Below are 27,334 nucleotides of genomic sequence, written 5' to 3' on the forward strand. Positions count from 1 at the left end.
GGGGCTCATTAAGATTTCACGTACCAGCACCTATTGCTTTGCGGAATTTTGTGAAGTGCTTGTCAGTGTTAGTCAACCATAATGAAGCGCTTTCATTATAGTGCTAAATTCAAGAGGGGAGTTACTTTTTTTTTTGCAGAACAAGGTTCTAATCTTGCTGCAGGTCTACGACACGGGATTGATGAGAGCAATGTCAGGCGATGGCGACTGCAGAGAGACAAATAATTTGAATGTTCAAGTAGCGGGAAAGCATTTAGTGGGCCAAAGTGTGGGCGATATCATGCACTAGAAGTAATCTTAAATGAATTTGTTAAGCAACAGTGTCAGAAATTACTGCCTGTGAATGTCTAAATTTTAAACGAAAACTAGAGGAAAGCAAAATGGACTTGCCAGTAATTCCAGGCAGGATGACGTCAATTCTGCAACCACTTGACGTCTGTTTGAATAAACCATTCAACGACAAGCTTAAACGCATGTACACAGACCGGCTTTCGAAAAGTGACAGACAACCGACACCAGCAGGACGTGTAAGTTTGTCGCAAGTGTGCCAATGGATTTATGATGCATGGAGGTGTATTCCAAATAAGACTATGCAACAAGCATTTAAAAAATGTTCGATATCCGATGCACTAGATGGTAAGGAGGACGATGCTCTGTATAAAGAAATGAGCAACAAAGAGTTGAGTGATAGTGATTGAGAATCATGACTGATATTTTAAACATTTCATTTAAGATGTATTACAAACCTAATAAAATTTTGTTTTAAATTTCATCGTTTAATTTCAAAGTTATGTTCGTTCTTATTTTGTGTGTGTTGCTACTCTGCACAGGATAGAAAAGCGTGGAGAGCTGCATGAAACCAGTCTACGGACTGAAGACAACAACAACACACTGCATTTAAAATCATCACTAAAAATCTACTACGAAAGTCTGTTTGCACTGTATGTCAATATGGCCAACCCTACGTTCTGAATTTTTTCCTACCTGTGACGAGAGATGGTCGCTAACAGTAACTTATGAATCGTGAATCACATGCAGTCATGCAGTATTCACTTCACCATAAGAATAATATGCATGAAAACATTATGCCATGTATTCTTTCGTGTTTGCTGCTATCTCATTTAAATCCTGTCTGCCTAATAAACTATGAATCTAGAGTAAGACGACAGCAAATGTGGAACAAGATACATATCATGTTATGTTTGTATTCATATACTTATGCTGAATAGTTACATGGTCAGAAATGAAGCACAGCAACTGATTAGAGTTTTAAATCTATGATCACTAATGTCTGTGCAAAATATAATGTACTAAAGAAATGTATGATGAATTAAAAGAAATTATTCAGATAGTGAAGTGACTGGAAATCAAGAGTAGGGAAAGGGAGAGAAGGAAACGTAGTAGGTGAATATGGCTAAGGGCTAAGAAATGAAAGAGGAAGCCGCCTGGTAGAATTTTGCACAGAGCATAACTTAATCATAGCTAACACTTGGTCTAAGAACCATGAAAGAAGGTTTTATACATGGAAGAACTCTGGAGATACTAGTAGGTATCAGATAGATTATATAATGGTAAGACAGATTTGGGAACCAGGTTTTAAAATTTAAGACATTTCCAGGGGCAGATGTGGACTCAGACCACAATCTATTGGTTATGAACTGTAGATTAAAACTGAAGAAACTGCAAAAAGGTGGGAATTTAAGGAGATGGGATCAGGATAAACTGAAAGAACCAGAGGTTGTACAGAGTTTATGGGAGAGCATATGGGAACAACTGACATGAATGGATGAAAGAAATACAGTACAAGAAGAATGGATAGCTTTGAGGGATGAAATAGTGAAGGCAGCAGAGGATTCAATAGGTAAAAAGACGAGGGCTAGTAGAAATCCTTGGGTAACAGAAGAAATATTGAAGTTAATTGAAAGGAGAAAATATAAAAATGCAGTAAATGAAGCAGGCAAAAAGGAATACAAACGTCTCAAAAATGAGATCAACAGGAAGTGCAAGTTAGGGTGTATACGTGGACAAAAAATTCCCGGATTTCTCGGTTAAAAATACACTTTCTCCCGGGTGGAAACAGTTTTTCCCTGTTAATTGACAATACATTTTCTCTTGGAACTGTACAACTTATCAGTCCTTTGAATGGTTATGGTTTTATACAAGGGCGTAGAATTTCCCGGTGCTTTAGAAAACGAAACACCTTTTGGAAAGATGTTTGATGTGCAGTAACATGTACACTGCATATTTTCATATTACGAAAATATAAATTCGAATTCCACCAAACACCGCATTTTACTTTCCGAAGCACTGAAATCGAGATTGCAATGCGTATTTGTAAGCCAGTCATAGCTCATGTCATGTGATCTCACCAGCCGATGACAGCGGATATTCAGAGCTTCTGACATGTGTTTTAGTCAGCCAATAGCAACATCACTGTTAAGTAGTGCAAACACACGTACAGGAAAAGTTAATGATTTAAATTAGTATCTCTAATGTTGCTACAAGAAAAACAAAGCTTTCACATATAATATTGGTCTCTAAGGCCAATACGCTTCAAGACAAGCTAAGCTTTCACATATGTTGATCTTTCATGCACGTATTACATTTTGAGATATATCACACAAATATGCCACTAAATTTTTTAATAACGACAGAAGTGTGATCTTCTGGGCTATAAATTCTTCTACATGGCTCATCATCAAAGAGCTGATTCTTAAATGAGACCCAGATTCCTAGTGAAGTAGGCATCGACCCGATATTAAACGTTTCATCTCGGGATGTAAATTTCCTTGGGTACCAGTACTTTTTTATCTCAATGCCATACGTGCTAGAAGATTAAAACGTACACTTTAAATGCAGTGAACAGTTGAAACTAGCCAATAGTTTGAAATTAAACCCTTTGTTTCAAATATATTGACTGCCTCAGCGGAAAAGATTAATAAAAGAAAACTGATAAAAATAACTTCATTGTTCTGCATGGCAATTAATGCATGACTGTCAGAAAGGCAGAAATAAAATAAAATCTGAAACTAATAATGTATTTTAGCCTTCTGCAATTATGTGAATATATTTTAATTCACATGATAGCTCCCAGCCAAGGAAATCAATTTTGTTTTCATTTGATGTGAGTGCAGTAGACAAAGAGGAAACAGCAAAATCACTAAATGTAAACATGGGTCACGTGGAGACTACCCACTTCCCTATTATAACTCTGATCTGCGCATCAGATCCGTATCTATGATATTTCCGAACCGGGGCAATCCACACACAATTCTTTTATCGCATGTCACTGTATTTCGGTCTGTGGAATTGAAACGTGTATATTTTGTACTGGAAGCCATCTAACTATATTCAGGACAGCGGAAATTAGAATGTCCTATGGTGCCTCTCCTGTTTCCAAGTCTGCCAGTTTGACATCCTGCCCCTCTGTTTTTAAAAAACTTCAGAAACTTTGCCCTCTTTATTCCCTATTAGCGAACAACTTGATGCTTTGTGTGACATAAAATTAAGTATAGGATATATATTAACAGTAAAGAGGAGAGACAAGCAAGACAGTACACATTTCTTCAATCCTTAGCTCCGAGAATTTTTTTCTCTCTAATCTTGCTATGGCTACAGCTTCACATGGCGTGCTTTCCTTTCTGTGAAAGGATCTGTTACCTCGTCAAAGTTCGTCAATCGTTTTGCTACACGAAAAATTGAAAATTTGCTTTCTAATACTGAGAAAGCTGTAATTACAAATAGGCCCAAGACTGGTGTGGTTTCTCGACCTGATTACCTTTATTTTGTCACTGTGTGCGAGATAAAACAAAATAGGCCTTTATAATACTGCAGTAATTGTACACACGCCAACTAAACGAGACTGTTTTGGCAGAAATGGTAATTTTTATAACATGGCAGAATATAACTCACAAAGCACCAATATCAAATGCCTATTAGGCCTACTACAAGCAAAAAGCTTTACGTTAGGAAACAGTTTTACACTTCCTTCATACGCTCAAGTTTCTCAAGCATGAGATAGAAAAGTAATAGTGCGAAATTTTTATATAAATTTGGAATTGTCATATTCTTCCATAATTTAAGTGATGTTATCGTTTCTTCTCCTTCCTCGTTCTAACAATGGAATCACTAATTCTGTATCTATTCCTGCTAGTGTCAAAGCTTATTCGTCAGTTAACTTTACTACCTCTGCCAGAATCATCAGTTATCACACGATTATTCTCGGGTTAGGCATATTACGTGTTCGTACAATGTGTTTTCCGCACTACTTCCAGAATAGACCTTAAAGCGCTGCTAGCCGGAGACTGTACAACTGGCCCTTGCTAGTATATCGATCTGGCCAAAAGTTTGTCAAAATTTTATTTTCTTGGACACACTGAGAAGATAAGTAGTCTCTCTTACCTGTTATTCCTGTTAGTCGTTTATTCGCACTCTGGTAGTCTGAATCTATGGATTTCGCTGGTAATCTTCACAACACTCATCATTCACAAACCCTATCAACCACATAATCAGACAGTGGTTGGCTTTCTTTCGTTCGGCTATACTCTGCTCAGCTCGTATAGCCCCTTTTGTCTGCAGGAAAGTTTATTTCTAGATGTGACAAGGATTCCTCTGACAGAGACATCAAGTACACTATGCACGCATTCACAAATCAACTTATGATTCATTTAGATATCAAATTAGAATGTGGTCAACAATGTTCTAAAACTGACAGGGACACGTTTCAAAGTCATATGAATAACCGATAGACCAACGTGCGCTGGATGCTAGGCGCTTTGTGAAACAAGGTTTTTTCCTCAAGAATATGAACTGACCCTATGACTTCTCTTAGAAGCTCGATTAAGCAAAGGCAAACCTACGTTTGTAGCATTTGTATACTTAGAGAAAGCGTTTGACAATGTTGACTGGAATACTCTTGAAGGTGGCAGGGGCAAAATACAGGGAGCAAAAGGCTATTTACAGTTTGTACAGAAATATGATGTTAAGTAATTCATAGCTGCTGTCCTGTCCACTCCACTGCTTTGTGAGAAGACATGTGGCTGTCGCTCTCTGTCACTTGTGCTGCAGCAGCAAGATTGAAACATGTTTGAATAAAAACGTCTCCAGTAGCAGCAGGAGACAGGTAGTGACACAGATGTTAACATGTATGACACTTCCGTAACTACACCGGCAGTTGTTTTGTCTTGGAGCTGTCGCGTGCTGTCTGTCACTTGTCACTTACGTAGGACGCAGCCTAATGGGGAAACATCTGTTTCATTTGCATCTTATCCACCATGGGGCCCCCACTCCGAACAAGGCATACTCCTTGTTGTACGTAGATAGTTTTCAGCTCCTCAGGCACCAACAGTACGAGCTCTGCACGGTCAGGGAGCTACTACTGTGCATATACTTTATGACCCCCACAATGCAATGACTACCGTGCTGGGTTTTGGATGTATTACATTATTTAAGGGAATAGAGCAAAAATGGAAAGGCTTGAAGATGCAGCAGGCACCACACTGGGTGACCTTCCCTGCATGTTCTGCACTTCTGGAGAATTCTGAAAATTGGTGGCAGGTCACACATCAATGGGGACCTTGTGTTTATTGAATGAAAAGTTTTAGGAAATGTGAGGAGTGGAAATCCATGTCTCCATCATAAACCAGGTCCAAGCAGGAGATTGGGGGGGGGGGGGGGGGGGAGGGAGAGAGAGAGAGAGAGAGAGAGAGAGAGAGAGAGAGAGAGAGAGTCCATAAAATGAAGTGAGTTAAAGAAGAGAGAACTGCTTATTAGAATTTATTTCAAATTGTGTCTGTAAAGAACCTTACAGAAAAAGAATTCTGCAGCAAGGGAATGACGTCCATATAACTGCTCAGCAACCAAACTTCCACACAGGATTTGATGAACAATTCATAAGCCATTGCCTCTTAGATAGGAGGGACAAGGCACTGTCTTAACTGATTCGCAGCACTTTTAACAATAGACAACACTTCTGTGTTAAACTATTCTGTAGGAAGCCAGTTTAATCAAGCTGCAATTGGAAACCAAATGATGGTATTTTAGGACTCCAAAAACAGGAATTGCAACTTCAACATTTAAATATAGATGTATACTCATTTATACAATTAAATAACATCTCCATTACTGATTTTTTATAATTTAATTACATATTTTTCTTAGATTATGGTACACTAACTGGACTAAGTCAGTGATTGTATAGAGTTGCAACCACTCTCATAATGATTAAGTTACTGATTTATGGCACAGATGTGGCTAATCTGCAACTAGTAAAAAGCATTAGTGTTCCCAAGGAACTGCACTTTCATACTGGTCTGGTAACTGATCAAAGATTAGATCAAGTTGGCAGTTTTCATGAAAACCCACTTCTGTGCAGTTAAGGAGGCAAGTGATCGAAGAATGTGCAATAACTGGAGACAGTACACCATATGACACCACAACCAGGAATGTGATTACACCACTTCTGCCAGTTCTATTGGTAATTGAGTGTGCTTTGAACATTAAGTGGTTATTTTCACTGTTGTGCATGTGTCTTTATAGCTTTATTGTTTTGTACGTATTACAGAATGTGAGAGAGAATCAAGTCTTACAAGAACAATCCAGAACCACGATCTACGTGTAATTTCTGTGAAAGAGTGAAACAGACAGCCAATGCATCCCACGTAGTGCTTATGGAATAGTGGTCACAAAATTTCTTCCGTTCATGTAGAGGCAAATTAATTTTCAATAGTGTCATATGAGTGCACTTTAAAACCTATTTTACAAAAATAGGTGATTTTCCATTTCATAAACTGAAGCACAATAATACTCAGACCCAACTTGTTGCAAAGGTTCATTTGAATATATGTAGCACATGCATGGATCATAAAATTGCATTATTTCCAAATAAATAAGCACAATGTCCACAGCAACACAAAATGTCTACACTCTGAGCCAGACATTTTTCAGAGTTATTACACAATAATCAGTTACTACATCACTTCACATTTGCTGTTTATGCGAATGTATTTGTGAAGGTGTTTTCACCCAAATTAGTTCTTTGCAATTTCTTTGCTGCCAAGTTGTTTAAACCTAAAGGTCTAGTTTGAACAATTTTATTTCGAAGGATCATTTTCATTTCTCTTATTCATTCACTCTATCCTGACAGCAGTTACTTTAGTGACAGACGGGGCCTCAATGTAGACTAATTTATCACATATATTCTAATAATTGATCAACACACAATAAAACATGTTTTACACATGTGATAATTTATTCTCTAAAATATTTATTCAGTCTACTTTTAAATTAAGAGTCTGATTTTCTTTAGTTTTTACTGTTTTCAAAAACTGCCTTCTATAAAATGTCAACTGAGATCCAAATAATCAGAATCTATATACCGTTTGTCAGTATGCGGAGAGCAACATTGCTGCACCCCCTCCCCCGCATCCCCTCTAGCGTGTCCGTCACCCCACCCCATAATCCATACCTTCCTTACTTGATACTGCCCACAAAATGCAAGGTTGAGGAGTGTAATTGTCCACGAAGTTCCATTATAGTAGGCACTTCACTGCAGAGTGAAAGATGCATTCTGTACAGAGGCTGTTATTTGGAGTTAATAATGTCCAGTAAGGCAAAGTAGTCACAAGCACAAGAATTCAAGAAACTTTAATGTTTTTACTAACCTTCATCGATAAGTGCAATGGCACCCAGAACTTTCACTTGCAGCACTTCTCCTCTCTTTGCCACCTGCAAGTGAAAGGAATTGAAAACTGAAGGAAAATGGAAACTGGCCATTCAAAACATTACTTCATTGTAACAAGTTCATGTAGATATGAACAACTCCTCAAAAGTTATGGAAGTTGGTGCTACATTCTCACATAATTGTATCTACAATCTTTCATAGCAAAAAATATGGGTGCTCACACAAGTATAGTCACTGCAGACTTCATCTTCACAGAACGTGTTTAAATTTAACAGAGTTACATTCTGAACATTTCACACTGAGTATCCATTTAGTGACTGTAAGATACATAATTTAAAACAAAGAAAAACTAAAATTGAAACCTCTGTTACCGGCATGACTAGCACCTTCTACACTAAGCTATTTAAGTAATCTGGCACATCCACAAACACTAAAAATGTTTACAGGATACAGTGAGCAGTATATCAGCACAAACAACTAATACAGCATCCTAACTTTTAGATCCTTGTTCAAGTTCTCACATGCATGCACAAAGCAGATGTTTCAGCTCTTGCTTATGGAACTCTATCATTCAGTTACTCCACACTGAACAGTGTTCATTCCATTGTATTAGATCAATGAATTTTGAATATATATAACATTGTTATATTATGGCAGAAATATGGATTAGCGTGTTATTCTACAGGTTCTCTAATTCTATACTTTTGTATCAATCTATATTAAATGGAACACACTGAAACAATTGCCAATATTTGCAATTTGGCCAGTAAGTATTTTCTGGAAACAATTCTTTGGTGCATTAGAAAAATATTGCCTCTTCAACCGACCTGCAAACTGCAGCACAATTGGAATGGAGTACTGACTTTGAAGTACAGTCAAATTGGTCACAAAGTTTCATGTAATTCGTTCTGCATAGCACTCTTCACTTCACCAATACATACAAGGAATTAAGCTGGAAGTACTATTAATGTACTTACTGTATGTGGACATACAAGTTCAGCACCAGACAAAGTGGATCCTGAGCAGTTCAATACACAAAAAAGCCAAAGTTGCTACTTGCATGCTGGATGAGTTGTGGATGTCCAACCATTTAGTGCCTAGGAGTACTTTCACTGTCCTACCTCTTTGTAGATGCTGGATAGTAGTATGCAAACATTTGACCAGCTTTGCCATTTTTGAGGTATTTGTTCACAGGCTCTGCATAACAATAAACTGCCAGTTTTCAAAGTCACTTATTCCAATGGATTTCCCCATTTAAGCCCATATTTTCACTAAGGTGATCACCCACCCTTGCCTTCTCTTACTTTTGTTACCTCATGTGCCTTTAATGCCACCAGGCAGCACCCAACTTTGCGATGGGCAATGGTCATAATGTTTTGGCTTATCAGTGCACGTGCAGATAGAATTTATTGATCTGCAACACAGTTACTGTTTAAAATACACATTCTTTTAATATAAAAACAGGGAAGAGTTTCCTGGTCTCCAAAATAAGGTTACAAACTTGTTGCAATGTATTAATCCATGTATCTGCGTGAAAGACTTTCGATTATGGAACTAACTGTCACAGTTATGTGGCAACTCAAATGACAAAAATCTGTGGAATTGTCTGCACTTGCCCGTATGCTGACCTTTTGTACCAGATGTGAATTTTATTACGTCTTCAGTGCACTAATTTTTTTTGAATAATACAGAAATTTTTTTCAGTCTGATCTACACTGTTACGAAACAGGAAACAAAGCCAAATGCATGGCCCTAGAATGAAAAATCCCCAGCTCCACAATATTATTTTTCCAGGAGTGCTAGTTCTGCAAGTTTCGCAGGAGAGCTGTGAAGTTTGGGAGGTATTTTTTTGTTTTTGTTTGGGGTTTAAGGGCACTCAACTACTGAGGTCATTAGCGCCTAGGCACAATTGTAAGAGCACATAAAATCTAGTAAAACTAAAGGGGGGGGGGGGGGGCGGTCACACCAGAAAGTTCTTACAAAGATGCAGATAAAATAAGTGAAAGAGTTAGATGTCTTTGGACAAGCCAGTCAAAGTAATAAAACGAAGAACACAAGCAGCTGCTCGAGCGTCATCAGCTAAAATATCCTTTAAAGTAGATGGCAGAGACAGGACAACACGAGATTGACTAAAACGCGGACACTACAATAAAACATGGCGCACTGCCAAAGCATGACCACAAGGGCACTGTGGGGCTGGGTCACCTGAGAGCAGGTAGCGCTGGCTAAACCGGCAATGCCCAATCCGCAACCTGGTCAGAAGGACCTCGTCTTGCCGAGATGGTCGGGAGGAGGTAGTCCACGCAGTTTAAAACTGTTTTACGGCCCAGAGCTTGTTTCCTTGAAGTGATGACCAAGTATCCCACCACAATGACACAAGCCTCTTACAAACAACCCTGTTAATGTCAGATGACGGGACACAATGGGAGGCTGGCCGAGGCAGGAGGACTGCAGCCTTGGCTGCAGCATCAGCAGCCTCATTCCCAGGCACTCCTACATGGCCGGGAACCCACAGAAACCTGACAGGAGAGCCATCATGAGCAAAAGAATTGAGGGACTGCTGGATCCGTTGCACCAAGGGATGGACCGGATATGGAGCTCCAAGGCTCTGAAGAGCACTGAGCGAATCAGAGCAGAGTACATACGATGAATGGCAGTGGCAGCGGGTATACTGAACGGCCTGATGGAGAGCAAAAAGCTTGGCCGTAAAGCTGGAACACTGGTCAAGGAGCCGGTGTTTAAAGGTGACAACCCCGATGACAAAGGCACAGCCGACACCATTGTCACTTTTGGAGCCATCAGTGTAAATAAAGGTGTGACTGGCAAGTCGCGCACGAAGTTCGACAAACCGTGAGCAATACACTGCAGCCGGAGTACCCTCCTTCGGGAGCGAGCTGAGGTCGAGATGAATATGAACCGGAGCCTGGAGCCAAGGTGGTGTCGGACTCTCACCCTCTCTCACGGTGGTAGGGAGGGCAAAATCCAATTGTTGAAGCAGGCGACAAAAGCCGACTATAGGGGGCAGCAGGGCAGACACGTACAACCCATACTGACGGTCGAGAGAATCGTCGAAGAAGGACTGATAAGAGGGGTGGTCGGGCATTGACAACACCTGGCAGGCATACTGACAAAGCAGTATGCCGCACCGGTATGTCAATGGTAATTCGGCAGCTTCAGCATAAAGACTCTCGAAGGGACTAGTGTAGAATGCTAGGGTCGCAAGACGTAATCCCCGATGGTGGATGGAGTTGAGACGGCGTAAGAGGGATGGCCGAGCAGACGAGGCTCCCATAATCCAGCTTTGATCGGACTATGGACCGATACAAGCGAAGCAGGACAGTGCGATCAGCTCCCCAAGATGAACCACTAAGAACTCTGAGGACATTAAGGGAACGTGTAGAACGGGCAGCCAAATAAGAGACGTTCCGAGACCAACAAAGTTTCCTGTCCAGTGTGAGCCCTAGAAACTTAGTTCTTTCCTCGAATGGGAGAACAACGGGACCGAGATGTAAGGATGGCGGAAGGAACGCTTTATATCGCCAAAAGTTGACGCAAACTGTCTTCTCTTCAGAGAACCGGAAGCCATTAGCCACACTCTATGAGTATAGGCTGTCAAGACAACACTGAAGGCAGCGCTCCAGGAGGCATGTTCTCTGGGCACTGCAGTAGATTGTGAAGTCATCGACAAAAAGAGAGCCTGAGACATTAGGTGGAATGCAATCCATAATTGGATTGATCGCTATGACAAAAAGGGCTACACTCAAGACGGAGCCCTGAGGCACTCCGCTCTCCTGGAGGAAGACTTCTGAGAATACGGAACCCACACGTACTCTAAACTTTCGATCTGTTAAAAAGGAATCAATAAAAAGGGGCAGGCGACCGCGTAGACCCCACCTGTGCATAGTGCGGAGGATACCTCCTCTCCAACAGGTATCATAAGTCTTCTCCAAATTGAAGAACACAGCTACCATTTTGGGCTTTCGCAAAAAGTTGGTCATTAGGAATGTCGACAAGGTCACAAGGTGGTCAACAGCGGAGCGGCGGCAACAAAAGCCACATTGAACATTGGTAAGTAGCAATCAAGATTCAAGAATCCGAACTAACGGAGCGTTAACCATGCGCTCGATCACCTTACAGACACAGCTTGTAAGAGAAATGGGGCAGAAATTAGAAGGAAGGTGTCTACCCTTCCCGGGTTTGGGTATAGGAACAACGATTGTAGGTACGAAGAAGAAAGCTTTTGCCTGCCGGAGAAAGGTGTGTCAGCATCTGAACGCGAATGGCATCTGGCCCCAGAGAAGAGGACCGGGACAGTGCGAGTGCACATTCGAGTTCCCGCATAGTAATTTTCCAGATTCAGCGAGTGGAAGGAAGGTCGCCAAGCCTCTTCTGCCTCTTTCCTGGGAAGGAAGGCAGGGTGGTAATGGGCGGAGCTTGAAACCTCCGCGAAAAAGCGGCCGAAGGCGTTTGAGACATCCACAGGATCAACAAGTACCTCATTACCTGAAGTCAGGCCAGGTACCGAGGAGTGGGCCTTAATGCCCGACAGCCGGCGCAGGCCACCCCAAACGACAGAAGAGGGAGTAAAACTGTTAAAGGAGCTGGTGAAAGAGGCCCAACAAGCTCTTTTGCTGTCTTTGATGACTCTACGGCATTGCGCTCTGAGTCGTTTGTATCCAATACAATTCACCAATGTAGGATGGTGGCGAAAGGTGCGTAAAGCACACCGTCTAGCACAGATAGCGTCTCTACAAGCCTCATTCCACCAGGGGACGGAAACGCGACTTGAAGAAGAGGTAGTACGAGGAACGGAACGTTCGGCAGCACTGATGGTAACAGCTGTGAGGTATTCGACCTGACTGTCACAACTGAGAAAATCGTGATTCGGAAAGGTCGCCAGGGGGAGTAAAGTCCCCAGTCAGCTTTCGGTATGTTCCAGCTTGAAGGACGTGGGGATGGGGTGTGGTGCAGGAGACGAATGACACAGGGGAAATGGTCGCACGAATAGGTGTCAGGAAGGACATACCACTCGAACCGACGGGCAAGAGTGGTAGAACAGATCGAGAGGTCCAAGTGGGAGTAGGTATGAGTAGAGTACGAGAGGAAAGTCGGGGCGCCAGTATTGAGGCAGACAAGATTGAGATGGTTGAAGACATCCACCAAGAGAGAGCCTCTCTGACAGGATGCAGGAGAGCCCCAAAGGGGATGATGGGCACTGAAGTCGCCAAACAATAAAAATGGCGGAGGACGCTGAACAATCAGGTGCATCATGTCAGCCCGACTAACTGCAGACGACGATGGAGTGTAGACAGTACAAACAGAAAAAGTAAAGGCAGAAAGAGTAATACGGACAGCTATTGGTTGGAGTGAGATGGTCAATGGGATGGGATGGTAATAGATATCGTCCCGAACATGACTCCACCATGAGCTGGAATACCGTCCACAGGGATGCGGTCAGACCGCTCCGAGGTATAGTGTGTAAAAGCAATACGGTCAGTTGGGCGTAACTTGGTTTCCTGGAGACCAAGGACGAGCGGACAGTGCAGGCGGAGGAGCAGTTGTAATTCCTCCCGATTAGATCGAATACCTCTTATGTTTCAATGTAACAAAGCCATCGCAAGTCAGAAAAAAGGGAACGAAATGGGTGAAGAGCTGGTCACCTCGATGGCCGCGGAGGGCCATGTTTCGAGGGAACAACGCTACAACCCGCGGGAGGCGGATCCTGTTACATCGAGTCGTCGCCAGCTGCGGCCGCATTCCTGGGTTGCATAGTTTGGGAAGTAGGAGGCGAGGTACTGATGGAAGTAAAGCTGTGAGGACAGGTTGTCAGTCATGCTTGGGTAGCTCAGTCAGAGCACTTGCTTGTGAAATACAAAGGTCCTGAGTTCAAGTCTCAGTCTGGTACAGTTTTAATCTGCCAGTAAGTTTCACATGTGTGGCATTTAGTGTTCCTTGAACAACTGCACTGCCACTTAAATGCAGTGCTTTTGCTATTTCCCCCTGTTCCCACTCAGTGTGACAATAGTGGAGAAGGGGGGGAGATGGAAGGAGGGATGTGCAGAGGGTGAAAATTTGCACAGAAGCGAAAGCATTGCATGTGTGCAGAATTCTTGGCCATCCCCGGTTTAGACCTTGTCAAATATTGATTTAATTACTACTGTGAGGCAGCGACAACAGACAAAGAATTTGATAAAGATTTAATAGCAGTGCTCTTTGACACAGAGAAGGCATGTGATAGTGTGCAAAGCAACCTGTGGGAAAGAGGAATTTGAATGCTGACTCTAAATAATGAAGAAAATATGAGTTGAGTAGAAGTAGGTCAGAAGACAGGCTTGTTTAAACAGAAAAATGGTCTGAACAAAGGGAGTGTATAATTCCTTCTACTTCCATCACCATAATGGATGAGATTATGGCAAGGGTAAGAGTGCAAATAGGAAATAAAAATATGAAAGCCATGGTGGTGGTGGTGGTGGTGGTAGTTTAAGTAATAAAGAAGGTGGAAGGTTTCAAGTACTTGGGGAGGATAATAGACAGCAGAATGGTAGGACAATGAGGTAAGCCCATGGTTTCTTGCAGAGTGCAAGAAGCCTGATATGGAGCAAGGAGGTATTGCCAAAACTTAAGCAATGAAGGTGACAGGTGAGCAGGATACAGTATTGCAAGATAAAATTTCATAGAAATAGAATAGAAAGTATCTAGTAAAGAAAGCAGCAGAGAAATAGTGAGAGAAGCCCAGGTGATATAGCATTGGAAAAAAAAAAAACAGGATTAAAATGATATAGACATGTTAGAAGAATACAAGTTTTTGGGGTACCAAGACAGGCCCATGAAATGACAATAACAGGCCATAGACTAGAAGAAGACAGAGACAAATGGATCGGAGTGATGGAATGTGTGATGAGAGAAGACAGGGGAGATGAGAGAGGAACATGGACAGGGACAGAGGAGATGCTCATCATTTATGGTTTCCAGCCCCTGGCTCTCTGAAAGACAACACAATGAGAAAAAAGTAGGACCAAGGATTTAGTGCACTTTGCAGATTAGACCTCTCCTCAAGTCAGAAATTCTGAAATGCTTATCACCCCCATAAGATCTACCAGTTGAAAGACCCTTCATGGGGAGAGTAGGCTTCAACCTTTATATGACCAATAAAAGGAATTCACACATCCTAAACCCATCCAGAACTTTAAACACTCAGAAGTTTAATGTTTATCATGAACAATCAACAGCAAATGTCTGTCTAATAATTGAAGGGAAAAGTAATGTACAAATTTTACAAAATTTGTAGTAAAAAAATTGAAAAGTTAACAATACTGTATTATTTGACTTCCAAAAAATGAGCAGTGAAAGCTAGAAATCATACCTAAATCATATCATTTGATTACCATGGCATGTAGTGTTCTGATAGACATTACTGCATGTGGGCAGCTACAATGATGTAGGAAGCCCATATGTTCATACATATGTAGTATTAAGAGATCTTACATGACGTCATAAAACAAATAGGATATTCCAAGAGCATCAGAATTTCTTACACCATTCTAAAATGCATAATTCATCAAAGTGCAAATTCATATGTCCAGATTCGCAATTAAATAGGTGCTATCCTGATAAGATTTGAATGCGTTTTCAAGATGTAAATTTTTTTTGGAGTACCAGTACTGTATTGTCTCATGTTTGGTTCTTTATTATAGTATAATGCCATACATGCCAGAAGATGAAAATGTGCACTTTAAATTCAGTGAACAGTTTCATCTAGCCAATAGTGAGGAATAAAACACTTCATTCTTAATTAATTTACTGTCTTTTGGGAAAGATTAAAAGCCACATTTATTTACAAACTGACAAAAATAACTCCACTGTACTGCAAGGAGATTGTCAAAAATGTGGAAACAAAAAATCAGAAAATTAATAACATGTTAGCCTTCTGTAATTATGTGAATGAATTTTTATTCACTTGATAGCTTCCAACCTCGTTTTCATTTGATGTGTGAAGTGTAATAACAAAACCACTAAACGTAAACATGGCTTACGTGGAGACTAATCCCTTCCCCACCACAAACCAGACTGCTATGTGCATGTGGCATTCTGGCAGCTCGAGCACACCACAAAAATTTTTTCCCGGATAGCATCTGGCTTCTTGTTGCTACTGCTGATACAGCTAATAGTCAAACTTCGAACAGCAGGAAGCAGGAGAAGGTACACCCATATGCACTTCAACTGCACATGCGCGTGAGCAACAGCTGAAAAGAACTTGACATCACGCTCGTCGGTAGCAGTTTATTGCTATGAAGTATTCCAGTAGCAGTCTTAACACTTAACACATTTTGCTGTTTATCGGTTCTTAGCCTTCAAAATGCCAAAAATGTAACTGAAGGCTAAGCCACTGAAACCTAACTGGAATTCTAAAAATTCCTGAGGTTTTTCCTAGTTTTGTGTGGAGTATGTGGCAGAAGGACTGCGTCAACTCTCCGACACCTCAACCTACAAAGCTGTTACCCAGGATCCCATTCCCTCCATCCAGACTGAGCTGCAGAAAATCCTAAAAATCCAAGGTCCCTCACAAGGCCTCACAACGGCTTCCATAGACTTACTCCACCTGAGCCACGTACCCCTACCTTCTACCTATTACCCAAAATCCACAAAAAGAACCATCCTGGCCGTCCCATTGTAGCAGGCTTCAAAGCCCCAACAGAACGTATCTCAGCTCTGGTAGACCAACACCTCCAACCTATCACCCGCAGACTCCCATCCTACATCAAGGACACAAACCACTTCCTAGAATGCCTCAAATCCATTCCCACTCCTCTCCCACCTGAAACCTTTGTCACCATAGATGCTACATCCCTTTACACAAACATCCAACACACCCATGGTCTCTCTGCCCTTGAGCACAACCTCTCCAAACACCCACCCGAAGATCTTCCAAAAACCTCGTTCCTTATCACACTTACCAGCTTCATCTTCACCCATAATTACTTTACTTTTGAATGCCATACCTACAAACAAATTAGGGGAACTGCCATGGGAACCAGGATGGCTCCATCCTATGCCAACCTCTTCATGGGCCGCATGGAGGAGGCTTTCCTGAAGACCCAACAGCTGCTTCCCCTGGCCTGGTATAGGTTTATAGATGACATCTTTGTGGTCTGCACTCATGGCAAAGAAACACTCCGTAATTTCCTCCATAACCTAAACTCCTTTTCTGAATTTCACCTGGTCCTTCTCCAAAACCCAAGCCACCTTCCTGGATGTTGACCATCTTGTTGAAGCTCACACCCACACCTCTGTCCATATCAAACCCACAAACAAACAACAGTACCTTCACTTTGATAGCTGCCATCCATTCCACATCAAACGCTCCCTTCCCTACAGCCTAGGTATTCGTGGCAAACGTATCTGCTCCAGTGACGAATCCCTCAACAATTACACCAATAACCTGACCAGTGCTTTCCTCTCCCGCAACTATCCTGCAGACCTTGTCCACAAACAGATCTCCCAAGCAATACATTCCTCCCCATCCAACAGCAATATTCCTACCCTCAGACCACACAGAAACATCCCCCTTGTCACCCAATATTATCCTGGCCTCGAATACATCAATAAATTACTTCGCCAGGGATATGACTTTCTCAAGTCAGCCCCTGAAATGAGATCATCCCTTGACAAAATTCTCCCCACACCACCCAGAGTTGCCTTTCGTCGTCCCCCTAACCCCTGTAACATACTTGTTAAACCCTACAATATTCCCAGACTACCTTCTCTACCCCAGAGGTTCCTACCCCTGTAACCAACCCCGCTGCAAAACCTGCCCCACGCATCCCCCCACAATCACCTACTCCAGCTCCGATACTGGTAAAACATACATAATTCAAGGCAGGGCCACGTGTGAAATTACACATCATTTATCAGCTGACATGCCTGCACTGCACAGCCTTTTACATTGGTATGACAACAACTAAACTGGCTGAACGCATGAACGGACACAGACCAACTGTCCGCCTAGGAGATGTCCAATACCCAGTAGCGGAGCATGCCTTTCAGCATAATTCTAGGGACCTAGGAACCTGTTACACCGTATGTGCCATTTCGCTTCTCCCACCCAACAACAGTCCCTCTGAACTGCGGAGATGGGAACTTGCACTCCAGCACATCCTTTCATCCCGCCATCCCCGTGGACTGAGCCTATGTTAAACAACCTCACTCCCATTTACTTTTCAGTCTTCTCCTCTTTCCCTTTCCTCTTTAGCCATTCATGCATATTTTCATCCTACATCTTTATACTATATACCTCTTTACTTCTGTATGCATCCTCTTTGGTTTGAAGCTGGCACAGTACCTACAGTAGAATACCTTTGGCTTCCCTCTGACAACCATGCCTCCATCCTTGCTACCCTCCCTGTTTCTTCATAATCTGGGTTGTGAGTAACTAAATCCACTTTCCCTTCTTCCCTTTCTTTCCCCTCTCTCCTCCCTGATGAAGGAACATTTATTCCGAAAGCTAGGAACTTAAATTTTCGGTTGTTTTTTGTGTTTCTATCGGCTGTACTGAGCTGAGGTAAGTACTGGCCAGCCCCTCTATCTCTTTGTTAGTAATTTTATGTGAATATGAAGAGCTGAAACTGTATTCTAATGGGACAACCTGTATTTAAGTTTAATCTCTGATTTAAAAATTAATAGTGATGTCGAACATAGGAAATATAGTTACTGAAATATTAAAAATCGTCTGCAATGTATCCAAGCACTACACAGCAGTTACTCACCCTATAACCTATTTCTAGAACATCTATTGGGTCGTTATCTCCTTTACAGCCAGTAGATTCATCTAGGACTTCTGGATTTTCCCATGTCTGAAAACAAAAATCAGAAGGTGTAATAACACAATGTTCCACATGTCAGAGGGTAGCAATAGATTATTATTATTGTATGTCATTTATTTCACATTTTGGGATTTACGACAAAAAACTGAGAATGCAAAGTGAAAAAATTGCTATTCATGACAGAAGCATTCACGTAATTTTTGTGTGTGTGTGTGTGTGTGTGTGTGTGTGTGTGTGTGTGTGTGTGTGATCAACTGATTTAAAAGGCTACTTTTACATTTCATTTAATTGCTAACTGAGAAACCCGGCATTACATAGGTATTTAGAGTTGTGGTCGAGACTTGGTAAACGTGGATTTTAATTTTGACTCAAAGCTTCTTTGTATACAACATTTCCCGCAGTACAATTGAGGACATTAACATAGAGCTAGTTTGCTGCACAAACATGGGGGAGAGCTACTTAAAGCTGGCTGTGCAAAAAGTAACTGACACCAACATTCACACCCACAACATGCAGCCTGGTGCTTTATTTATCCTCATGAATTTAAGTTTACCAGGTATTGTACCTATTTAAAGTGAAATAATGAATTGTTAGAAAGAAACAGGACTTGTACTATAAAATATCTAATACCTGCGCCACTTCCTGTCAAAATTTCCACTTCTATGATGTTATGTTGGAAAAGTAAGGCTCTGCGAGTGAAGAATTCTGATGAGCGAGATAATGCATGACACTCTTGACAAGATTTATGTCGTGCCTTACTTTCCGACAGTGTTTCCAAACAGTTACTTGAAGCCTGACTTTTCTCAATTCACAGCAAGTCTCACCTCAATATCTTCACTGGATTCATCAGAGGGCAACATCTGCAGTATGTTTTCTATGCTGGTGCATTCAGAAAGACTAGTATTTTCTAGGCATTTTTATTCATAAACAAAACAAAATTAAAATGTAATGATTAGCTACTGAATCACAAAGCTAACTTAATAAATTCTTTTTCCTAGCAAATAATATAAATAAAGAATCAAAGGAACCAAGGAAATGTCAAGTTTTTACAACAAAGCAAAAATAAGTAAAGCCGTGTGTCCTAGCCAAGTAAATTCACTGCTAGTTTGTATTTATAAAGTTAAGATTGTGGCACTTATTTCTGCCACTGACATGAACTTCTGAAAATGCACCTGACACTGAGTTAAGAAATTAACATTGCCATCCATTGGTCCTCTGGTGTATTATGCCTTTATGATTAAACATCCGAGCTATTACGCTGAGGAGAGAATTTCCAGTGAAACGTCAAGTTATATTTTTCCCATGGTCCTATTCTGATGAAATAAAGCCTGCACATTACCTTAAGCTACACTAACAACCTGTAAAAACCCTATGAAGATTTGTCTCATAGTTTTGGAGATTAGCTTGTTCGGACAGATAACTGTTTTACAGTTTTATTAGTAGGATAGATGACCATTAGCTAACTCCCACATGTAATGAGCTGCCACTTAAGAACTATTAATGATGTCCTATCTACTAGTTTCTGAGAAAGTTGCAAAACAGTGGGGAATGTTAAACTACTGATTTCCAAATACCTCACATGGGGTGTCAAGCAATGGGAAATCAAGCATGGAAGCTACTCACCATATAGCAGAGATGCTCAGCTTAAGATAGACACAACAAAAACAACTCTCACAATTGTAGCTTTCGGCCGTTACGGCCCTCGTGAACAACAGACAAGGCCTTAATGGCCGAAATCTATAATTGTGAGTAATTTTATTGTGCCTATCTGTGACTCAGCATCTACACTGTATGATGAGTGGCAACTTTCCTTCTCACAAAATTGTCACAAGGGGATGTCTGACGACTGTCAATATTTTGAAAGGTGCACAGCCTGTCATTTTCAAGAATGCACAGAATCGAGCAAAAACTTCAAACCAGGTCTTCACAGTCCTCATAGACATGAAAAACTCCAAGGGATACGATAGACATCCACCGCATGCAAACCAAGGTATCCCTGTACATTACTAAAAGGTCCCTAAACTTTGATAATGATTGAAAAGCACATTTTTATAAAATTTTCACAGAATATGGCCATTCCAGTTGCAAATAACACCTACTTATGGTAAAGTATCACAAACTCTGGTGCCCTATTATCATCACTCATGATTCATGGTTTGTCAAGAATATAATGTACATCTCATCTATCTTTTATAACAGCCATTCTAAGGAAAAACAGTCTAACTCCTCTGACAATTTCTGGGTCTGAGATGATGTGGGCCCTCTGTATCATGGTTCGGAATACCCAACCATGCTGAGCCGGATGGTGACAATCACCAGCCTGTAGATACAAATCACTATGCATTGGCTTTCTATGAATGGCACCAACCTTCCCCCTAACAAACACATGAAGGATAAGGCGGCCACCCTGTAGCATTTTCATCATGAAAACTAACATCCAAGTGCATTTAATTCCAATGTTCTAAAAAGCCACCTAATTTTCATCTTCATGATGCCACATAACAGTATCGAAGAAGAAAACAATACCAGCAAGGTGTTTTGCTGTGCAGTAAGCCAGAGCATCAAGATTACTGGAAACAGGATCAAGAGTGGAGCCCTTCAAAAGGCCTTATGTAGTGGGGGGTCAGCACAATAATTAAGACTCTTGATAGTGAAAATGATAGGGTGTGCACCTGTTGAAATATTGGCAGTGAGGCTGTGATTGTGCCACCAATCTTAACCATCCCAAAACCAATTTTTACAAATTCTAGCAAGTCAACACTTTGCGGCATGAGCTCCTATAGCCATCCACTGCTATTTTTGTGTATTTCTTCTTTGTTCATCCCGTACTATATTACTCCAGTCACAATCTGCATTCTCAGTATTATCAATTCTGTCCTCTTTAAAACTTTATTACTATGTATCATCTAATCTTTCCTCATTGCCTCTTCACCATTTATCCATAAATTTCTCAACATTTCCCTGCCTTTCATTTATTTCCATGTGAAACGCATGATTCTGTTTAGGTTTTAGTTAAATGTTTGTCTTAGAAGGTGCAAGTACTCAGTACAAATTCTTTTAGCAAAGAATGTCCTCTTAATTAGATTTAAGTTCTGGTAAAACGAGTGTGAAATTCTTTGTTTCAAAAGTAAGGAATGAGTAATGGGTCATCACTACTGTCATTGGGGATTAAACAATAGCTCAGATTTAAGAAGAAATCTGGGAGTGCACAACTTACAGGTTCACTATGTGAGGGGTCTTAGCAGTATTCGCCTTAGTTAGTTTAGATAACCTATATAACATATGATAGCCAGACTGGAGTTTCATTCCTCTAACGAGAGAGCCTTAAGCTGAACACTATCATCTCATCCTTCTGTCTCATAAGACATCAAAAATTAGCAAATTAAACATTTTCCTACATAAGATCATATTTATTTGAAGGAAAGTGTATTACATCAACTGAAAATTACTTATTACATGCCACGATTGTCAACATGTGAAGTGAACAAACTTTCAAGGTGACACTCAATACGATAAGTTTTCCTTTTATAATTTACCGATGATTACTTCATATGTTGATACTGTTGTCATTAGAGATGAGACGGAGCAATAGGTAGTGATAGCGTTCTGGAAGCATGCCTAAAAATGGCAGTGTCTTCAGTGTGATGTATTGAAAGGGCTTAGATCAAGATGATCAGGAAAATGATTTGAACCACAGGTATCTAAAACTAAATTCAGATTTAACTACTGCAGGACATAACTATGTTTGAAGTTTTATTACAAGGCACTGATCACTGGGTTCATAATTAAACATTTTCAGATCAACTTTCCATTTATTTCTAACATGGAAAGAAGTCGAATCAACAATAAACTTGCCAGTTTGGAAGAAAGAACAGCAATAATACATACACGTCAGTATAACAGCAATTATTTTGTGAACAGAGCTTTATTTTGTGATACAGACATAACCTCACTTTGACTGTTGCTGAGCTTTCTTATTTGTAAAAACTTCATGTTTATGATGTAGTCATTTTTCTATTTAATTTCCTAAAACAGCTCCATTCGGTGAAGTTTTCCCTTGATGGACAACATGTGATTAGCTTTTTCCCAGTCTTCAGAGGTGACTATTGCTACAAGTATTTTTGACGAGAGATTCACCTGCAGAGTTTCCAGAATGAATTTTAACTATGGCAGCTATGCATTGCTCTGAAACTTTCTGGCAGATAAAGCTGTGTGCCAGACTGTGACTCCAACTAGGGACTTTTGTCTTTCACAAGCAAATGCTCTAGTGACAGCTATCCAAACACGACTCAAATCATCCTCTTGTCACTAGTAATTTTTTTCCTAAGAGTAGTTGTATTGCAAGGTATGCAAGAGAACTGTGAAGTTTGGAAGGTACAAGATGAGGTACTGGCAAAAAAAAAATGCTGTGAGGGTGGGTTTCGAGTTGTCCTTTGATAGCTCAGCATGTGCCTGCAAATGATAACCATCCCAGCTTTGAGCCCAGAACTGGCGTGGAGTTTCAACCAGACAAGAAGTTGGCATGCACAATAATATTTTTATTATTGTCACAACAGAACCTTTTATTTTGAGCCATATTCTGTTGTGTTGAAATGTTTGTGGAAAGGTGACAATCTAATGAATATGCCTATATGGTTTTGCCAGCTCTTCTTTTTCGCACAAGGTTAATCATGGTTTATGGTGGGATCCTAGTTCTAGGAGCTAAGTTTTTAAATTAATCACTTACTTGGACATTAGGACACTAATCATCTCCTCCTTTCTGTGCCACTGTGCACATCTTGTGAATAACAGTGTTTAGGAGCATTACCAAGAACTGTTGATAGTGTAGGCATGTAGCACCCAAACCATTTTTGTTAGCCAACCCAGTACGTCAATCCCCTGGTCAAGATAATAAAGGCACACTTTTCCACTGAACAACATTTGAGGAAATTACTTTTGATGCTGTTCTGTATCACACAATACACAACAGTCGTTACAGATAAAATACTGACCATGGAACTCTAATAAATGGAAACAAGATCTCAGAGCACAACAGTGCCACAGGACAGTAAGCTTCATGATGCAAAGAGCAAATGGTTACTGCAGTTGTGGGAGTGAAGGTCTGGTAATTGCAGATGGCTGCTGCAGCCTCTAGTCCAAGCTGTTCCCCTTTGTGCACCTGGCCTCATTACTTTCTCCATTGCTGTCAACAAGTCTTTTTCAACAGCCTATATGATGTGAATATTTATGAATTATCAAACTGTGTACCGGAGCAGAAAGTAGTTACACTGTCCTCAAAATCTCAACTACTGCTCAACTGCAACAGTTTTCTGCACACAGTACAAAAATCAAATACAAATTTTACTCAGCTCAATCCCGACAAGGTCTGGAAGGTTGGAACAACAAAATAACTCTGTGTGACACATTATTACAAAAATGTAATTGTGGACTTAAGTACTCAAGGGTAACTAACCATCGCAACACCTATGGTTTAGGGCAAGTTGTCCCAGTGGGAAGCCCATAAAAATGGAACACACATCAAGCATGAAAAAAGGTAGGTGAGCTGAAAAGTGAAAAAAAGAAGCAAAATATAAACAGTTATGGTCCAAGCTCAAAATGTGCAACACAGGAAATCCGAATAGCCATGGCATTGTGGTTATGTGGTCACTTTGTTGGACTGCGAAGGAAATCTGTTCGTATCTGCCTTTTACTCTTTTCTCAAAATTATGAGCTGTCCATCATTGACGTGTGTGTTCACTGTATTCAAATTTGTGTGTGTGCGCTGTGGTGCAACATCTGTTTGCAACAGTGAGATTAAAGGAAGGGACCATGAGCTGTACTTACCTCCATTTGTTCCACACAAGTAACACTTGAGTTTTGCATTCTGTTTTGGAGGTTTTCACTAATCCCTTTGTTGTAACATAGTTTACACCTGTTTATTTGATGTTTTCATTTCTGTGGGAGAGAGATGCTGCTTCTTGCCTGCTCTCACTATTCAATACATTTACTTGCAATGGTAACATATTCTTACTACATGACATTTTATACTGAATGTACAGTATGACATTTCAAAGACAATAAGAGCAGAACAGTCCCATCAATGACTGCACCAACAGTTCATAAAATAGTAACAAACTTGGGCATGAGGGACATTGAACCCAGACTCCCACTCTGCAGTCCAACACCGTGACCATACAACAATGACACCATTATTCTTGCAATGTGGTCGATGTTGCAGATCTTGAGCTTCGACCGTCCACTGTTTATATTTTGCTTCTTTTATCATGTTCCAGTACACCTGCCAGTTTTCATGCTTGATGCGTGTTCAGTTTTTGACAGAGAAATCAGAGCTCGAACAGAAAGGTTTAGGTGTTCGTTTTTCCCGCTCGCTGTTCGGGAGTGGAATAGTACAGAGATAGTATGATTGTGGTTCGATGAACCCTCTGCCAAGCACTTAAATGTGAATTGCAGAGTAGTCATGTAGATGTAGACTACTCAATGGGCCATTTTACAACTGAATTTGGGAGGTGGGTGCAATGGGGTGTTTCCCTGGTCAGAAACAGTGTACTGAATCTCAGTGGATGTGAAAATTTCAGACCATAAGCAGTTGAAATTATTTATTGAGCTGGAGAGATTCTGGTCACTTTCCAGCTAATTCAGGTTTCTGTGGTCTCTAACTCCAGCAAATTCTGACGGTACTGATATCTTTAACAACGCCACAGTTAAACCATTCATCAGAGCTGTATCCATATTCTGGTGATAGAGGTACATTTTATTTAACTGCAATATAATGAAACTAACATTATGGCCTATGAAATTAGTGTATTGCAGAGACCACGTAAATCATAACGCAGAAGGTGTAAGTGCATGTACAGAGTCTGCAGCTTATGCTAGTGTTTTCAGCTGTTGGCATAGGTTGTGAGATGTGAATAACTGAAGGGATGAGTCCGATGTGGGCAGCAAATCACACTGTTTGTAATCTCTCACAATTAGTAAATAAAGTTAGCTGGTATTTTGTATCACAACAATCTAAACTAAATCACAACTCTGAAGAGCTTAAAATATTTAGAAAGAACAGCCAAATATTTGTGAAACATTATATGACTGGGTGAGTAAATGGCTAACATATACTAGTACCTGAATGGCCATAACCAACAAAACTGCAAATAGCTGCATGCAATGAACGAGTGTGAACACAATAAATGCACTTTAGCCACCCCAAACATTCAGTTGCTATGAAGATTCTCAGCAATGGAATAGGAGTAGTTGCCCAACAAATTCAGTACCACAGAGAAAAATAAAGTTTTACTTTATAATCCAGCACAGTATTTTAAACAGATTCCCTTTATTTAGAACTAGTCATGCAAGAGAGCAAATGGACTTCAAACTGACCATCAGCTTTGACCAGTAACAATAGATTATGGCAGCATGTATAAAGTTATGGCAATTTCATCATTCACAGTAAACTGACCTACGAAGTAAGAGCCTTTGTTACGATTACTGAATGGCCTTAAGCAGCAATTCAGAAACAGCATACTAAGGTTACATATGTCTTACTGATATTTACAACTATGGTGTCACTGAAAGTAGATGGCCAGTTTCAGTACCACCACATTGTGTGTAGCTTCTTTGTGTGTTAAGGCATGAATGGAAGAATTACCTGTGGAAGTGCACCATAATTCCATATATAACCATGGTGGGGGAAACAGTTCGCCACATATCTGAGTTTTCCTTTCTTTACATCTTGCTTAATAGGGTTCAGAACTTCCTTCAGATTGATCTACAAAAATAAGAATTTTGTTTATACATTCGAATCTTGTCAGTCACAAATTAGAGAATTTTGTGTCATTTTAAACTACTAGCAAAATGGCTCTGAGCACTATGCGACTTAACTTCTGAGGTCATCAGTTGCCCAGAACTTAGAACTAATTAAACCTAACTAACCTAAGGACATCACATCAATGCCCGAGTCAGGATTCGATCGCTCGGTTCCAGACTGTAGCGCCTAGAACCGCACGGCCGGCAAACTACTAGCAAGTAACATGTTTAAGAATTTATTAGCCTTAATTACAGCCCATCAATGCCACTCAAACTGTTTTATTATTAAATAGCTGTCTAATTTATTAGTTTACATACTACAAGTATTTAATGGAGAGTGAAGCTATTCTGAGGTACATAAATGAAATTCACAAATATCAACGAAATTAGGTATATTCTGACAAGCCTCTGGATATAGAGTTAACATTTTGTGTCCTTCCAACTTTGCTAGTTTATTACTCTACGATTACATCTGAAATTTTTACAAAAACTTAACTAAGGATTAGCACTCTATTCTGCAAACATTTATCCACACGGTATAGCTGCGGTATTAAAGTCACTCTTTAGTTAGATATATATGTAACTTGGCACAGAAATAATTACCTCCATTTTCGCGTTTGTCCACCTCGGAACTTCCACAACCATGTTGAATATTTTGTTACCGGCATCGGCATAAAGAGGAATGTCATGCAACGGAGAAATAGGTCCTTTCTCATTTTCTGTACAACAATTTACAACTTTAGTATAGCATTACGGTTTTTATACATTACATTACACTAACAACAGTCACGTAAGTGCACCAGAATTTAAAATGAATATTAAAACGGCAATGAAGCCATGTACACACCATTGTGTTACTAAATATTAATAGTAAGTCGATATTTTCAGAGCAGAACTTTACGAGCTCTGTCAAGTCATGTCCTTCATCTGAGTACATATGGCCTTGAACTATATATTTTATCAGAATGTACATATTGGTCTACTTGTCACGACCGGGTTCCATATGATAACACTTATCCCGTATGACCAAGCAACG

At 40.5% G+C, this 27,334-nt stretch overlaps 1 protein-coding gene across 4 annotated transcripts in view; it reads right to left on the reverse strand.

Annotated features, from left to right (window-relative positions):
• LOC126281968 (inorganic pyrophosphatase) overlaps window positions 1-27,334 on the reverse strand; it is a 132,712-nt gene that overhangs the window by 36,500 nt on the left and 68,878 nt on the right. For all 4 annotated transcript variants that reach the window (XM_049981364.1, XM_049981355.1, XM_049981372.1 and 1 more), the window contains 4 exons: window positions 26,902-27,017; window positions 26,141-26,260; window positions 18,445-18,531; window positions 7,662-7,725 (listed from right to left, as the gene is read on the reverse strand). In XM_049981364.1, coding sequence (XP_049837321.1) covers window positions 7,662-7,725; window positions 18,445-18,531; window positions 26,141-26,260; window positions 26,902-27,017 — 387 coding nt within the window. The remainder of the gene's footprint in view (window positions 1-7,661; window positions 7,726-18,444; window positions 18,532-26,140; window positions 26,261-26,901; window positions 27,018-27,334) is intronic.

The sequence above is a fragment of the Schistocerca gregaria genome, chromosome 1 (assembly GCF_023897955.1).
Source record: "Schistocerca gregaria isolate iqSchGreg1 chromosome 1, iqSchGreg1.2, whole genome shotgun sequence".
NCBI classification, from domain to species: Eukaryota; Metazoa; Arthropoda; class Insecta; order Orthoptera; family Acrididae; genus Schistocerca; species Schistocerca gregaria.